The following is a 17,709-nucleotide window of genomic DNA, read 5'->3' on the forward strand; positions in this document are numbered from 1 at the left end:
ATGAATTTAAGAATTCTTTTATTTATGAATTATTCCTATGGCACTCATGGGTAGGCTTCCGGCCTTCAAAACATCCATGTTATGGCCGCTGAACATGCATTAGTTAGTGTTTCAAATTGAGCTGAAATATTGATTTGTCTGCACCACACAGTAACGTTGTTTGTGTTCTTCTGTCCCACAGAAACAAACTTGATTTTCTTTGACAGGCTTCATTAATATCGATATATGTATTTTCCTTCCTGTTAATTAAACCTGTGATGACAATTTTTGTTTGCCCACGGCAGGAGCCCAAATCAAATTTTAGGATGGCATGACTCATTTTGAAGTGCAATACATCAAACGACACTGATCTAAATGGCTTTCAAAAGACAGCAATCCTCCCGCAAACAACAGTAACAGAAATACTGATTTGCAAATCCAACTGCAGTTAATTAGCATTAAATCTGAACCCTGAACCCTCTATACGTGAATATAATGGTCAACTTCCATCTTTACCAGTTGTAGGAATGAGCAGGGGAGTATTTCACAAAGCAAGATCATCGAGTTAACGTGCTAACTTCTGACGCAACTCAGGCTTTCCTCCAGTCAGATTTCTGGCTCTCCTTAATGCCCTTTTGCGAAATACCTTCACCCTGGCCACATTTAAGCAGAAACATTACACAAAACCAAGGCAAGCAGAGGATTGTGGGTATTCCAAGGCCCAGTGTGCATGATACCACTAACTGTCAGGCTGTGGCCTGCATTTTTATCAAATGAAAATTACGATGAAGAAAGCGGCGGCTGTGGCTAACGGCTAACTGCTAACCACTCGATAGCCACTGCAGGGGGCTCCCTGGATGAACGCTGGGAGTAGCTTGTGTGTGTGTGTGTGTCTGTGGGCGGGGACTTACCTCCAGAGAGTCGCCCGATATCACCAAGGCGCAGTCATGCTTCCTCCTGAAGGCGTTGAGCTCCAGGTGTGCTTCGCCGCGCGTGGTCACCTGGGCGGATCAGAGTAATCAGGGCTGTGGTCAGCAGGAACGTGCACGGGCCCCCCGCAGCGCGGCAGAACCTCAACTGTCACGCCTCCCCCCAGCCTGATAACGGTTAGCAGCGCCCTCGCCGAAGGTCGTTATTTCATTAGCGCTTATCTCACAGAGACTAAAGCCATCAGGTGGAAACAGTGAAGACAGCGGCAAAGAGCAACACTAACTGAGAACGTGTCCTCTGAAAGCAAGCCCTCAGTCTAGTGGTCACGTGGACTTCGGCTGACCGTCCGGAATTTTCTTTCTTTCATTTCCTTCTGTAACACACCTTTCTTTTTCTCCCTAGTTTGGAATCTACAGTTTTTCCTCCATTTAACAGTGTATTTGCTTACTCGGTAATGTTGGTGCTGAACAGTAGGCACTCGGTACTACAGGAGAGATCGAGGGCAGGTCAGAGGACAGGTGTGTCTCTCACTGACAACGGCCGATAGCCTGTGTGCACCGCGCGGGCTATCGGCAACGTGAGAAAACCTGCATGACGACCGTGGGACGAGCCCGACCGCGCGGACTCCCGGGTCATAGTTGGATGACGACGTATCTCGGACTCGAACCCGTCGCCGTGCTGGTCTCCCGCCCCCGTGCGATAATGTTGCAAGGTCGTTTCATTTCAGGGGGCGGGACGGTGGCTTCTGACCGGCCGAGGGAGCCGACCCGGGTGGCGTTCCCGGGGCAACGCCCGTTTCCACGGCGCGCCAGCCCTTCTTTCGACCTTCCCCCGAAAACTGCTGCTCTGGCTCAAGCATTCCGGAACCTTCCGTGGCAGATTCCCCTGTCGCTGTGGGAGATGTGCGGAAGGGAAGCGGGGGCAACGACCGTATCAAAGCCAGCGAGAGGGTAGGGGCCTGCGAAAAAGATTAGGAAGCTCCCCCCCCCTCCCCTGGGGTCCCGCTCTACTGACCCTCTTCTGGTTTAAAGCGCTACCTGGAATGTTTAGGAACTCAGGAAGCGCTCACGCCTGTGGAAGGTGATTTATAGGCCAGCCAAGGCCTTGCATTCCCACCACAGAGCACGTTCCAAAGAGCTACAGATGATTTTAAACGGGAAATGAACCAGATCTATCTCAGAATCACGTAGAGTCGTGACAGAACCTTCCCCGGCGATTTCACTTCCCATATCTGCATTTTATTTAGTCATCAATTACTCCCACTGGGGGGGAAGAAGGAGTTGTTGCTGTTAAAAGCAGCTGTGATCAGGCCCGTAGCAGCTAGGCTAGGCTAACGTCTGAATCTAGTACGTTCCTGTAGTTTGACGGTTGGGATGCTGTCCCGGCAAGCTCCTGATCTGGGATGATCAGCCGACTCCGGCGGTGGCGGGAAGGTCGGGGAAGGGGAGAGGAAGGGGAGGGGCCTCGCTCTGCACTCACGGGTTTGAAGACGTGGATGTCCTGGTTGCGGGTGACCAGGTGGGCGTTCTTGGCCGTGCAGGTGGCCGTCTCCAGCTTGTCTCCCGTCAGCATCCACACCTTGGGGAACGAGAGCAGCGGCGAGCGTCACACCACGGGGTCAAAGGTCGAGACAGAGAGACAGAGACGTGGAAGGGGGCAATCAGAAAGGGACAGGGGGCCGAAGGGGGAAGAAGCAGAGACAGAGAGTAAAAAAAGATCATAGGTTGTGAGCAAACCACTATAGTGGCAAACTGAAGGCCTACTTTATTTATAGTCCACAGATATTATCAATTAAAAGTCAATGGATGTGTAGAAGTTTCCCAACAAGTTTTTCTTGTTATTTTATCTTTTATTTATCATGGTAAACCTTTTCCCCAGCAAAACGCTGCGATAAAGACTCCTGAGTTGAATGAAAATTAGCCGAACGGGGAGGGGGGTGGCGTGGGGGGGTGGGGGGGTAGGGTGTCAGACCTTGATGCCAGCGTTGCGCAGGATCTCCAGGGTGGGCCTCACGTCGGCCTGCAGCTGATCCTCCACCCCGGTCAGACACAGCAGCTCCATCTCCATCTCCAGGCTCTCGATCACCGTGGCCACCTTCAGGGACCGGTCGTGGACGCTCAGCTTGGCTTGGACGTAGCGGGCCTGTCGGGCCAGAACCAGAACAGGACTCTTTACCGGGGCTGACCCGACACAAGCCCGAATAAGACCGGCGCAGACGTCTGATGAAACAGGAACGTTGCTCCGGCAGCAGCTGGCAGCCATTCCGTGCCGAAGGCAGCTGCAGTTATATAATGATTCATAATATAAGAACCAGAGCGCGGCTCGTCACAGAGCATTTGCTACGAATTGACTGTGAATTGACTGCGATTTCCACATGAGCACGGCCCGACCCTGTCGACGTGGTAGACGCTGGCCCGGAACCAAAGGGAGCTCTCCTCCGCCATATCGCTTACACTGGAGAGACTCCCAACATCTGCAAGCTTTATTTAGGAGCAGCTGGGACATAGATATAGTGCGCTCCACATCAGGGGGGATAACTAGCAGCAGGGACATATTTTATACACTAAGCAGGCACACTATTTTAAATGGGGGAAAACCATGGGGGTGGGGGATGCAGTGGGGGTCCCGCGGCAGGACTGCGGAGGTCAGCTGGCACCGAGTCACGGCCTCCCTCCCCCCAGCAGGCTCGGGCCCAAAAGCTAAAAGTGAGATAAAGCCAAAACGGTCTGGGTGAGTCACCCGGGCAGGCACGCCGGTGACTCACCCCCATGACTCACTCATCCCACCCCATCGCGCGATTATGTGCTTCCTTCGCCAGCTGCCGAGGGGTTGCAGCGGGGGGGGGGGGGGCGGGGGCTGCCCGCCGCCCCGGGGAGCCGCGGAAAACGGCATCCCTTGCCCGCTGCCAAGCCCCGCCGCGGCGCTTAGCGACCCGCCGCAGCCCTCCGCCGTCTCCGCGTCTCGCCGTCTCCGCCGCTACTCGATACTCTTGGCTGTTCGTTGGGTGCGCTGGCCCGTCGGCTGCTGTGATTGCTCGCGGGGCGGGCCGGCTTATTCCCAGTCAGCTCCAACAGCCGAGGGGGGGCCAAGGGGGGGGGGCAGGGGGGAGGGATACCGAAGGCTTACGTTTCGCTGCTGGGTTGGGCGTGATTTGCATCCCTCTCTAAAGTAACCGTCTCTGTGCTTTACTGGCTGGCTCGTGCACCAGACGGCTAGACAACCATGCGACAGTGACAGGCTAGACTGTGTGTGTGTGTGTGGGGGGGAGGTAGCATCTCTTTCCGGTTGCAGGCGGACCTCACCTCAAAGTCCTGGTACTGCTCTTCGGTTAGGGACTTCTTGGAGACCACCAAAACCCTCAGGCCCTCCCTGGCCATGTTCCCACACTGAAAGAGTTTCAAAATGCAGTCAAAATACAATAGAATAGTCTTTTCCACAACCCTGCCCCACCCGATTTTTCAATAAATAATTGCGCCTCTTGAGGTTACTGCACTGCCCCCTTCTGTCACACAAGGAGAACCACAGTTGAAGAGTGTGCACTCGGTTAATGTACACCCAAAGGCCACTAACTATTCTACACCCTATAAAGCACCCAAAGTAGTACAGGAGGGCCAGTGACTATTTTGCACCCTACAGGTCACAGGCAGTGATTTTTTAACACCCTACAGGCCATACATAGTATTACAGGAGGGACACTATTTTATGCCCTACAGGTCACACACAGTGCTATAGAAGAGTCAGAGATTATTTTACACACAACAGGCCACATAGCAGAACAGGGTATTGAGGGACAGGCATATCTCACACTGACAATAACTCTTAGCCTGGTGTATTGCTAGGAGGAACCAATGCAATGTGTCCTGACACTCTATACTCCCAACCATAATTAAAGGCTACTTTTGATGGTTTGCAGCCCTGGCAGCTACTTCACTATTGGGTCACTGGGTAGTGCCTTTGCTTGTGGGACCTTTGGACAACGGACAGGCACAAGTTCAAATCCTCCCTTGGACTCTCCTTACTAACTCCTTATACTGGCTGGCTAACTAATAATTGCCTAAAAAATGGAACTATTGCTTTTACAACAGTATAATCTTTTGCAGGACCTCATTTATATTTCTGAAATCCAAATAAAGTACACACATTGGACAGTATTGATTTTGGCATTTTGACCGAATTCAACGATAGCTACCTTGCTAACGAGTCGACTGATGCGTGTGAGCAACTTGGCATTTTTGTAGGTTGCAAAGCTAATTTTTCTTCAGATTTATAAAGCCCATGAGGACCCTGTCATTCTGTTACACAGAAAAGAGGGGGCAATCCATAAAAGGTCTGCAATGGTTTTACACCACTTAAACCATCCGAGAACAAAAATGATCCATGATTCACTAAGAACCCACAGGGGTGGAAAGAGCATCAAACTGAAATACAACCAAAATAGTGACGCTATAGTGCACTGCCAGGTCATGCATATCTCAATTGTGTTATCTACATAAATTTCAGAGCTAAAATTACTCATTTAAAGAAAACTGGGGTCAATACAGGATGTGTCCGATTCATAATGCAATAAGCACAGATTTTTTTACGATGACCTAAAACCTGATGGAAATACAGATATTCTGTAATAGGGTGTTGTTGGGTTAAGAGAGACAGAAATTATTTGTCATTACAAGCTATGTCATGCAACACTAGAATTGTTTGATGACAAAAATGACACTGAACCAGTAATTTATTTTCTACTATAGTTTAAGTAAGCTATTTCATTGTACAAAGACAAATACATAAACATCCGAACCACTTTACATTCAAATGTATCAAAATACAGGGAGATGACACATTATGTTGACGATGGCAGTGAAGCCAGACTGACCGCAGTCGTCATCACACAGTCACTACCGAAGCCCTATTTTTAGACAGGAAATACCCTGATTGCATATTTAATGATAAGAATGATTAATTCCCTTTGTGTGCCATCAAAACACAGACCATTTTTGTTAAAGGGGGGAAAAAAAAGCCATATATATTGTATGACTGTAGGATTACTGGTCCATAAAAGGGGCGTTACCTCCTCCTCCAGCCAATCGTTGTACTGCACTATGCCAGCCATGACCACGTCTGCGCCCTTCATGTAGAAAGTGATTTCTCCAGTGGACTCGTCCTGGGAAAAAAAGGTCATGATGTTGTTAGAAAAACGGGACAAAAGGACTTTCACAGACTTTGACTTTATATGGACTACTACCCCCCATGCGTATGGACACATTTAGCATAGTGGACAAATCGTGTGAAAGAGGCTCCAAAAACATCAGCTTTTCACCAAAAGCACATCGAAGGTTACTTTAAAAATATACGCAAGACATAATAAGTTATATCTACAAGTGCCATAAAATATTAATGCTGCGTGCATTTTGTTTCTTATAATGTTGGTTTTGACAAGTTTAAAACATTTAACAAGGGTTAAAATGTACCCATTACAAAAGTCACAAAGCAATCTCTGACAAATATAAATACTCAGGTCTACAAAAATAAATATTATAATCCTAATTCATAATTATTACCACCACACCATTTTCATCTTACATGTTTTGTTTGCACTATCTTACATTTGACATGCACTTGGAAAAGCTGACTTGCTTGAAATATAAACAGCTGGCCCAGCGGTAACTGATAAAACACCTTCTATCCAAAGCCTCTTTTTCTGTGTACACGGTGAAAGCGACTCCTCGCTCCTGCGTTTATGCTAATCGAATGTTTATAAATATTTGTGCTGCTGAAAGGCAGTCAATCACAGGAAATTGCTGGGAAGGGCCGCAATGTCTCAGCAAGGGAGGAAAGAAAAGCCACTTTCACTGCAAACCAGTCAGGGTTAATTGCTGTCCTTACTGCACATAACATACCTCAAAGTGAACTCAAAGCTCTCTGAATCGCGCGTTCAAGGATGACCTATTTTCAGTTGTCGGCGGGAAATACGCACTTGATTTTCTTTTGTGTTTTTTTCTTTTTTGGCTTGTGCACAGAAATGAACGCTTGTTTGTGGAATCCGATGGGGACCGTAAAGAGTGTTTGAAAGGATTTTCCTCGGGGAACCCGTGCGCTAACTCGCGCTTCCTGAGGTTGAGCGATTCTAACCAGGACCAGCCAATGAAAACATTTTGGCATCTGAACACTCGGGGTTAGCCATTTCCTTCACGCGGAGTTCAGAGCGGGGCTAGCCCGTTCTCAGATAATATCAAACTGTCCGGTAAATTGGACGTGGTCGGCAATTATCTGCTCCAAAACATACGGACTCTCAGGAGGGGAAACATATTACGGATGACCTTTTCTAGCATCTGTAGTGCCCGGGTACTCAAGGGAAGAAATAGTAAGCTACATTCAAAAATACAGCATGAGCTAAAAAGACTGCTACGTCAGCAAACATAATTTAACTGTTGAAATGCAATACACTTCACAGAAGCATTTTACAAAATTAATAACTAAATATGTTTACCCCGCAATCTGTTAGTCAAAAATATATTTACCTTAGATTATTTTTAATCAAGTGCTGGGTCATACGTATTACCAATGTCACCATTTCAAGCATTCAGAATTAGGCTACAAAATTCAGTAAATAGATTTAATTTGTGAATATGGAAATCTCTTCCAGCAAGCAATTCCACGTATATTAAAAAAACATTCATAATGTAGTTTGTGGTGAGTCCAAAAGCAACTTCCACCGGTACAACCTTCAATCATCATTAAAAACAGCAACAGGAGAGATGAGCTAACAATTCCGACAGAAGCATAATTTATGAACTGTCATGCCGGAGATAAGCCAGCTAAAGAAGCCAGCCAAGATCATCTTAAATGGCCACATCATTTTCTAAGTTCTTTGAAGTCTGAAAAACTGAAACAGCTGTTCAAAAATGATAAAACAACAATTCTAAGGCGGCCATGTTTATATAACCAGAGAAAAACAATTTCCAATGGTCATTTAATAAATTGATGTTCTTAATTAAATTAAAATAATATATGGGCCAGAATCTGGCTTGGACAACAATGGGTTGACATGCAATACTGACATAACTGATTTGAACAATTCGATTTTATGGCAATTTTTGGTTTTACGGTTACTTGAACATCAACTCTAACTTAATATGAATGGTAAATGGACTGCATTTATATAGTGCTTTTATCCAAAGCGCTTTACAATTGATGCCTCTCATTCGCCAGAGCAGTTAGGGGTTAGGTGTCTTGCTCAAGGACACTTCGACACGCCCAGGGCGGGGTTTGAACCGGCAACCCTCCGACCGCCAGACAATCGGTCTTACCTCCTGAGCTATGTCGCCAATGCCAACCTAATGCCAATCAATCAATCAATCAATCAATCAACCATTACTTATACAGCACTTTTAGTGCAGGAATGCAAAACAAAGCACTTACCATAAAGATAATTTTTTAAAAAGATGAATGGGTCATATGGGTGTTTGATACCTCTTTTATTAAAAATGTTAAAAATTTGTTTTGTGTTTATTCAGTTTCCCTTTGTCTAATATTACATTTTGTCTAAAGATCTGAAACCATGCAGTAAGACAAATAAGCAATATTAGAGGAAGTCAGGAAGGGGGCAAATACTTATTCACAGCACTGCATATACATATTACTATTTAAGTCACCCATGCCTTGTAGCACTTAATAATGGGTCTTTAAAAGAGAACCAGCAGCAGAATGGGAACCCCGGTCAAATTCAGAGTTTCCATCTGCGTGGGTTGGAAAAGCCTAATTTAATTATATTCAGTGTAACTCCGCGGGGACCACCCACTTCGGAGTTAAGCGAATGGGCAGCTCAAATGACAATGTGTGTATCTCAGAGGTCCAGCGTGGCTGTGAGTGGGTAAAAAGCACTTAACTCATCAAGTGAGGGTCTGGCCCATAGGGAGCAGCACAATGCTGACTGGTGATGAACACGCGGCGGTACGCTAACACGGATTCTCTCAGGTACGCTAACACGGTACATCGCTCCGCAACAGCGGGGGTACTCCGATTGTCCGTTATGTTACGTTTATTCGGCAGAAGCTTTTATCCGAAGCGACGCACAATAACCGAGGCCTGCAGCGAGAAAACATTTCAAATCGAAAAATGAAACAATTCAGATAGGGTGGAGAACGCAAGAGTTTGAAAACCTTCGCTGAGTACGAGAGCCAGAGCGTCCCCTGCGGTTGTTTCAGCAGTGAGCAGAGGCGCTGTGTGTGGTTAAATGTAGCGGGGGAGCCGGGAGGGGGAACTCTGCAGATTAGCCTTACTGCTGTGCCTGCATGAGCAGTAGCGGTGCGCTCTCAGAACTGCCGCAAGCCAGCTTTGCACTCTGGCTTTCTCATTGTGATATTTAAACGTAGCACATGCTATTGAAGACAGGGACACCGTACTTAAGCAAATGGCAGCCCAAGTTTTGGGTCTGGGGCCTTTCAAAACGATCAACGCCACTTAATTGCAAGAACGTCAGACAGCCTGTGAAAACTTTTCAATCAGACAGGTCCTTTTAAAGTTAATCACTGTCTATCCTTGAACGACTAAAAATTTCTCATCTAAATGGTTAGTGGATAGCTTTCTAAGTTCAAAAGAAAAAAACATCTTTAGTTTGTTGATCTGCCGAATCAGCATATTTTCTGAGCAATCCAGCAGTGTTTTTAATGTATTTGCTAAACTTCCAAGTACTCCCAACGTACAGTACACAACACTGAGCCTTCGTGTAACCTTTTAGTTATAGAAAGTGCATATTGTAGCGATAGTCAGCGATACCCCAGTTTCTTACTCAAAACATCTGTAAGGAACTGGAGGACGGACCTTTAGGCCAGAGGACCGTCTGAGGCCAGAGGAGGTTACATTTACCTGCCCGGTGAGATCCTGCAGCCTGTGATATACCTGTATATACCTGCTTATAATTCCTTTGGGACAAATACCTCTAACTGCCTGCTTTGCTGTAAAATACACACCCAGCTTCCAGGCCTTACCCTCACAATGATCCCCATGCGCTTGCTCTCGTAGGTGAAGGGGAAAATCTGCAAGATGGTGAAGTTCAGAATCTGTCCACTAGGGGTCCTCAGCTGCATGGAGGACTGATCCCGGCCCACCAGGGTCAGCCCGACGCTCTCAGTCCACTGCACCAGCGACACCTACAGACACAGGGCAAGCAGGATCAGCAAAGCACTCATGCAAGTATTTCCAGTCTGTGCAGATGTACACTGAAGAAAATGTTTCACTGGATAAACCTAAAATTTTTATTTAATTTTGTTGCACATATTTTGTCGTTTTTCTCAGGTGAAAATATATAGGTTCATCTGAATGAACCCAAAAAACTTCAACTGAGAAAACCTAAGAAGATATATGTGCAACAAATTGAAGTTTTAAGTTTTAAGTGCAAGGCATTTCCAACCTCCAGTTTGTACACAGCATCACACTTACAAACGTTTTATTTGTTCTTACTTTTGTGTGTTTTGTTTTGTTTTTTAATAGCAATTTTACTATATGGAATAAAACAGACTGACTGATTTACTGACTCATAAATGTCTTATTTTGATAGAAAGGCCAGTTTAATGAGTCCAGCGTGTTCAACAAATGGTCAGGACCTACGTCTTGACCAAACAAGAGGAAAGACCAAACAAGCCTCCATTTGCTGAGTGAACAGACATATATTTACTAATTGTTTCAATATGGCACCCGTTAAGTTGATACATTATGATGGAAAAGTGAGTTTTCTGGGCCAATTATTAAATGGAAATGAAATATCGTTGACAGATGTGAAACACGCAGAATGCTTTTTCTATTGGTAGCACTTACACAGGTCTAAACTGGTTTAAGGTAGCAAGAAGGACGCTGGTTGTAGCCACTTTTTTCCATTGCTAACTGATTATGGTGATGTTCTGTATATGCATGCATCATCAAAAATTTTAGACGGGATACCCTCTTTCACAGTGAAATCTGTTTCATCTGTCATGTGAAACATCTTACCCACCGCTCTAACCTTTAAGAGTCAACTGGTCTTCAGTCCCTGAGCCATTGCAGACGGACACACCGGCACATTTTCATTTATAAAGCCCTTATTGGTAAGCCTTCAGTCTACCTCTGCAGATTTTTCAACAGGTCCACATCAAACTATAACCTTTGGTCTAATGAGCAATGACTTTGTAATGCATCTCAACACGATTCAGAGTTGGGGAAAATGGCACTAATTTATAACGCCCCTTGGAGCTGAAACCATCTGCCACTAATCGCCAAATTACAGCGTTTATTCCTCTTAGTAATTTTAAATCCCTAAACCATTGTTTAAAAACTGAAACTAGAACCTGCTTTACATAATGCTTATGTATTGTCAATTTTTCTTCTTTTAATACTGCGAGTTTTAACAATGTTTATTTGTACTGTTTTAATATTCTGTCTGCTAATGTTTGTTTGGCTGTGGCTGGGCTCCTCTGAAAGACATGTCGATGGCAGTAAGACCTCCCGGGGTAAATAAAGCCTAAATAAACAAACAAAACAAATGAAAAGAAAACCACTCTCAACGACAACATGTCTGAATACGACAGAGGTTAATCACAGAAAGAAGAGCACAAAATGCCATTGGACTTTCAAAAAATAAACAACTATCAAACAAAAACCTGAGCATTTCTCATCACCAAACGGAACAAATCAAAAAAGCGGCATCTTCGGTAAAGGAGGAAAAAAATAAACCTTTTTGGGGCAAAGGGCCACCGCACCGTTATGAATCCAGAGGGATTGTGGGTAGCGGCGGGGCCGATCGTTTGTCTCTGAGCCGGGGTCCCGCGGGGGCCGGGAGCGAGCCCGCCCGCGCCGCACAAGAAGCTGACAGCGCAATCACAGCAAGAGGAAGGATGCCTCGCCCGACAGCGGGAGGGGGGGCAGCGGCCGGCCAATCGCGCGTCTCCGGGGCGTCGCGGGAGGGCGTAAATCAAGCCGGGGGGGGGCCGTCTTTTGGTCACGCTTTTTTGCCGGGCCTCAGATGCTTTGAAAACATATATGGAGTTCATAATTCATAAAGAGGGCTGTGGGTCTTCGGTTTCAGCGCTGCTGCCGTCACTGGCCCTCGGCCCGTTGGGCAGGGAGGGGTCACGAAGTTCAGCTGCTCCTGCGCGGCTCAAACAGCGCTCCGCTTCTCTGCTGTCCGCTATCTACGGGGTGTGGGGTCAGAGTTCCAAAAAAGGTAGATGAAGTTTTTATAAATAAGAGGGATAAACATTCGATTGCCTTGCCGGCCTCTCGTACTTTTTTCTCATTCCTCTCTGAAACAGCGGCTCGGATGGAAACCTAAACGAAAACGAGTAACGTAAATATTCTACTGAAACGCGACTAAGCGCAAACGTAAGTATGTAAATATGTGACAATATCAATTATATCTGGGCCAGATTACTCTGCCCCAAAGTCTGTAATTAAGACAAACTAGAAAGGAAGCTGTCATTTTTGACCTAGAGAAGGAAACCCCACTGTTTTGAATAGGGGAATCAGAAAACACAAACAGGGCCGTTTTTGAAGATAAAGCGAAGCAGATGACCTCCATTAATGCAGCGCTGAGGGGGGCGTCTGTGGGAGGCGCGCGTTATTGCACAATAACTTCCAGACCAGGGGTTAGCCTGGAGATCAGAAACAGCACTCCCTCATGCCCCCTCAGGAGGAGGGGGGGTGTTTTCAGAATACCGGCCCCACTCCGCCTGGACCGTGCCATGAGGCTCAGCGACTCGAGTGTCAGGGTGGCAGCCCGTTGGGCCAATAACAACGCTCCGTTTGGCTTACGGCTCCGACCTCTGACCCCGCGTGCAGCTGGCCCCCCAGGCAGCCCCCGGCCGGGGCTGGGGTGCGCTCGGGCCCGTCCCTCGCGTGTCCGGGTCTCTGCTGACGTGGGGCACCACACGATGACGTCAGCACGCGCTGGCAGGAGTAGGGGGGGGACCCCGTCCCGCCACGCTTGACCTGATGTAAGACTACCCCCTCCCCCCGCCCCCCCCGTGCGGCAGGAGTAATTAACGAGGCTGCGGTCACAGGGTTCTGATCTCATCAGGGCAGCGTGTCGCCCCGCCAGCGCTCAGCGCCGCCAGGGTTGGGGGTCGATCCCGTCTCTCTCCAGTCAGTTCAGGAACTGAGCTCATATTCAGTTCATTCACTGAAGAAACTTCACAGAACAATACGAGCGTTTTTCAACACGTAGATTCAGTGAAATTCATTCCCTGAACTGGTGGAACTGAAACGCATTCGAACCCGGGAAGGCATAATGCTACCCTCGCCCACGTTACACGACGCACATATAGACACGAGTTCCTACCCGAGCTGATTATTATTTGTTATCCCTGATTTATTATGTTGTAACATTGGTTATGTTGCGTCTGTGTGGAACTTTGATCTTTGTTTTATTGACGGTTGAAAGATCATGGTGGTTCTCATTTCAAAAAATGTTTTTTTTTTCCAGGAGGAATAGTTCCCAGTAATTTTTGTAGAAAAAGTAAACAGAAATCCGGATGTTTCAATCAGCCGTGCCACAGAGAGCAGGCAGCCTCACGGCAAGGCAGGCTCGGCTACTCGATACGGACAGTATCCGTAAACACAGAAGCCGCGCCCCCACGGTTTCCTCAAACACCACGGCGTGCCACAGATCGGGCCATCGTTTGCACCGATGACCAGCCAACCCCCCCGCCACCCCCCTCCTTCCCCCCAACCCCCACAGAGAAGCAACCTGGACCCTAGAGTCTCCGCCTCCAGACACGCCCCTCTCAGAGCGGCCGGACGCCCCACTGTCTCTGGCTCTGCGATCCGCTCGCGCTCACACGCACAGTCCCTGTCATACACAGACTTCCTGTGAAGTCCTCCCTAACCGAACAGACGGCGGGCTGCGGGCCGTATCCGGCGGTCCGGATGAAGGAGCGCGCTCGGAGGAGGGGCCTGCGCTCTTTCACAGCAGACCCCCGCGGTGACTGATACACCTCGTTTAGATAAAGCCCCTTTACAGCCCGGGCCCACGGTGTGTTATAGCCATTACGTCCACAGGGCCCCGCAGCGCTGCTGAAAGATGAGGTGCGCTAGCTGGAGAAGTGACCGAGGAGCACGTCTACGGATCGGGACGCAGTTTTCAGCGAGGGAGCAAGTGCGCTTCATGGAAAAAATGTTAGCGTGGAGCCCTGCTTCTGTCAAGGGCACAGAGCTCACACAGCTGTACAGCACTCAACAGTGGTGATTAACCCTAACATCCCTGCAGTTCATCTAGGTCTAAGACATCACAGCATCTTCAACAGAGACCTGTCTGCATTAATCCATATCTAACTTAAACACACAGCTTGATTTTTGGAAGATGATGCACAAAATCCTCCTACAATGTATTTTCTTAAAACTGCTGAACTGTTTGTTCATAAAAACCGAGAATGCATAATGACGGCCAATCTGTTGCTGGATTTTGTGCCAGCTTCTGTTCTCCATTACTTAATAGCTCAGTCATCTCTTGGTCTCGCATTTTTGATGTAATGGGCTGCAGATGCAGGTTGCTCGCGTATCTTTGTTTTAACCGTTTTTCTGTGGTCCGATACAGTGGTGAACCAGCGCTATCGTGTGCAGCATTTTAGCAAGTGAAGCCAGGGTAGCTGGCTGGAACGAAAACCAGGGTACCCACTGGTCCCAGGACACCACTGATGAATTCTATTCACGTTTTTGGTAGTGACTGAAGGAAGCAGCCCCTAAAAACAACAGCCGTGTCCCTCTCTCACCGACTCCGCCTTTATTATACACCACCACTAGAGGGCGGGGCCGATGCTAGAAAAGCAGCTGCAACCTTTAACTTCTTTGTTTTTCACATAAATTATCACTTTTTCCCAACCCCCTCCCGGCCTCAGCGAATGCCCCGTCGCCCTGCGCCCCAGGAGACCTGGGAAATGATGTATTCGAGACATCTGCATCCCATCCTCTTAAAGCGACTGGGTTAAGTGGACCTAACCACTCCAGCCGAGGGATCGGCGCGTTTGGGAAAACACAGAGGTCTAATGAGAGCGGGCCGGGCGGACCAAATGGACATGGGGCGCAGCGAGGAAATCCGCAGTTTAGCCGGGGGGGACATTAATCAAGCGACGCCCCCCCCCCCTCCCGGGCACCTTCCGGGATGAAAGGCCCCTGAGGCAGATCAAGGACGGACGCGCGGCGCGGAGTTCACCAGAGGGGCTTTCGATGCTTCTTCCGGAGGCTTCCGAAAGGCGATGGAGAGGCGGGAGCCGCAAAAAAAAAAACCGCAGTCCTCTCCGCTCCTGGCACCTGCTGACGAGGTCGTCTCTCAGGAACGCAGATTTTTTGCCGATCGGTTTTTCTTTGCTGTTAATGCTACTCTGATGGTCCCTCTGGTAACCGCTAAAATGGGAATAATACAGTCGTAACTTCCTGTTCCTGTCTGTAAAGCAAAAACGCATCTACCAGACATCAATGTTTGCTCAATTGCATGTTACTATAGTACCACACAATTGGCTAAACTTCTCTCTATTTTTCTAGGTTGGGTCAAGACTCTCCCGCCAACAAAGAATGCTGGGGAGGAAATTATTTATCATTTATTTATTTAAATATAAATTTGGCGCCCAACATTGGGCAGAGCATTTCCATTTTCCACCCCAATGTTTGGCATGTCTTAATTATCTGCAGCCACAGCAGCGTGCATGCTGCGAGCGACCCTGCCGAATCGGGTCATCCACGGTTCTCTGAAACACGAGGTGCAGCCAGCTGCTGCTTTTCGCACCGCCGACCACAGCAAAGCTCCCGCAGAGCTCCAGGGAGCCACCAGCCACAGCCGGCACCGGCACCACAGCAAAGCTCACGCAGAGCTCCAGGGAGCTACCCGCCACAGCCGGCACCGGCACCATCCGGATTCGCTCCCAGGGTCGCCCACGCACCCAGCCCGGTGCCCTAACCCAATGAGCAGTCTGGCAGCCCCAGAACCTGCGTACAGTAATCAAGTGCGCTGGACATGCACGCAAAATGGTAAACAGAAAACTATGTGCTATTTGCAAGCAACGTATAATGTCTGCAGCTAATGTCAGGCTGTATAAAATCACAGGGCTCAATATGTCATACGCAAGTTAAGCAAACATTTCAGAAACAGGCTTGCTCTCTGTTTTTCCGGAAGGGTCTTTGGGTCTCAGGTGCTCTGTGTGGTGGTTTGGTTTAATCTGTAAGCACCAAAAAATCTCAGTGCAATGACTGGACACAACATGAACTGACTAATACTTCTATTTGTAAAATTTCAATTTTAGTCTCACTGTAGCATAACCAAATGGGAGAGTGATGCTGTTTTTGTCTATCGAGGATCTGTTTCTTTTCTAAACTGGACACTATGTGCTTTACCTAACAAATTTCAAGCTTTACCTTAAAAATTCCCAGGATTGAAGATAATGCACATATGTGACAGGTGTTTCTCGTATGTAAGAATAATGATGGCCAATCTCTCTTCTTCTGTAAATGGACGGGCCGTGACTTTAAATCATGGGAAATGGAGACCGATCCCATGACCTCTAACAGTACGAGCGAGCGCTCGGTAAAAGCCTGCCCGAAGCTCACAGCACGCGTTCTGTCTTTTCCTTTCCTTTGAAAACCTCAGCTGTGAGACATCCACACAGGGCCGGGAATGGGCGTAATGTCTAGTGATAAACAACTGATGGTACAGAGCAGGCAACGAGGAATGTTATTGTAAGGGAGTGTGACTGTGTGTCTATGTGAGTATGAGTGGGGTCTTTGATCTCTCGAGGAGAAACTCAGTGTAATTAACTGGTCTACACTGATTTTATGACTCTGGTACTTTATATCACCTTCTTTAAAGTCCTTAAAAAACGAATAAAGAAGATAGAGATTGATTTACTGAATGTTATCCTCAGTAATCTACTGTTATGTTATACTCGCTAAAATTAACTATGATTTGGGAAAGGGGGGGGGGGGGGGGTTGGCAGTAATTCAGCATTTACCAGTGCCCACACCCTTAACCTCTCAAAAGTAAATACTTAGCTGTGCAAAAATTGGTGAAACATACATAAAACACAAGGCCAGTGGGGCCTGCTACTGACATCACCGATGGAAAGTTCACTAATGTGAGGAGGGTAGAGTGGGGCGGAGCCACACAGAGCGGGATGGGCAGTGTTGAGGCGTGGCAGAGTTAGAGCGGGGTGGTAGGATGGAGCAGGGGTGGCAGTGGGCGTGGTTGGGCCGGGGTGGCAGAGGGCCTGGCGGGGCGGGGCTGGGTGGCAGTGGGCGTGGTCGGGGGCGGGACGGGGCTGCAGTGGGCATGGGCGTGGTCGGAGGCGGGGCCCGTACCTCGTCGGGGCTGGCGGCCTGGTAGACGCGGCAGGCGTCCTCGTAGTGCTGCTCGGCCTCGGCCTGGTCGGTCACGCCGTTGGACTCGTAGACGGGCGTGACGTTGTGCACCAGCGCGATGGCCTTCACCGCCTCGTGCACGCGGCTGCTGATGGTCTTCCTCACCTTGGTGGTGGGCGGGGCCCGGGAGGTGGGCAGGTCGTGGGCGGGCTGCAGATATCGCAGAGACAGGGGCGGAGTCATCAAGGATGTCACTCTGACTTTCCTCAGAGACACGTCACAAATGCGCTCAGCCCCATGCATAAAATTCTTCATAAATACAGACAGCTTTGAAAAACATGGCATGGTCCACAGTACGTACAGTACGTACACACAGCTTTAGAGACTCAAATTGCGATATTCAAACTCAAAAGCAAATTCAAAGCTCTGAACTGTAATTCAAAACAGTGGTACTACTCAGCATGCACTCCTTTTTATCAACACCATTTTTACTGA

At 48.0% G+C, this 17,709-nt stretch overlaps 1 protein-coding gene across 4 annotated transcripts in view; it reads right to left on the reverse strand.

The window, feature by feature from the left end:
- Nucleotides 1-17,709, reverse strand: part of LOC135234517 (probable phospholipid-transporting ATPase IIA) — a 61,702-nt gene that overhangs the window by 16,072 nt on the left and 27,921 nt on the right. For all 4 annotated transcript variants that reach the window (XM_064299202.1, XM_064299203.1, XM_064299205.1 and 1 more), the window contains 7 exons: nt 17,215-17,424; nt 9,891-10,052; nt 5,972-6,064; nt 4,212-4,295; nt 2,881-3,051; nt 2,389-2,487; nt 891-980 (listed from right to left, as the gene is read on the reverse strand). In XM_064299202.1, coding sequence (XP_064155272.1) covers nt 891-980; nt 2,389-2,487; nt 2,881-3,051; nt 4,212-4,295; nt 5,972-6,064; nt 9,891-10,052; nt 17,215-17,424 — 909 coding nt within the window. The remainder of the gene's footprint in view (nt 1-890; nt 981-2,388; nt 2,488-2,880; nt 3,052-4,211; nt 4,296-5,971; nt 6,065-9,890; nt 10,053-17,214; nt 17,425-17,709) is intronic.

The sequence above is a fragment of the Anguilla rostrata genome, chromosome 11 (assembly GCF_018555375.3).
Source record: "Anguilla rostrata isolate EN2019 chromosome 11, ASM1855537v3, whole genome shotgun sequence".
NCBI lineage: Eukaryota > Metazoa > Chordata > Actinopteri > Anguilliformes > Anguillidae > Anguilla > Anguilla rostrata.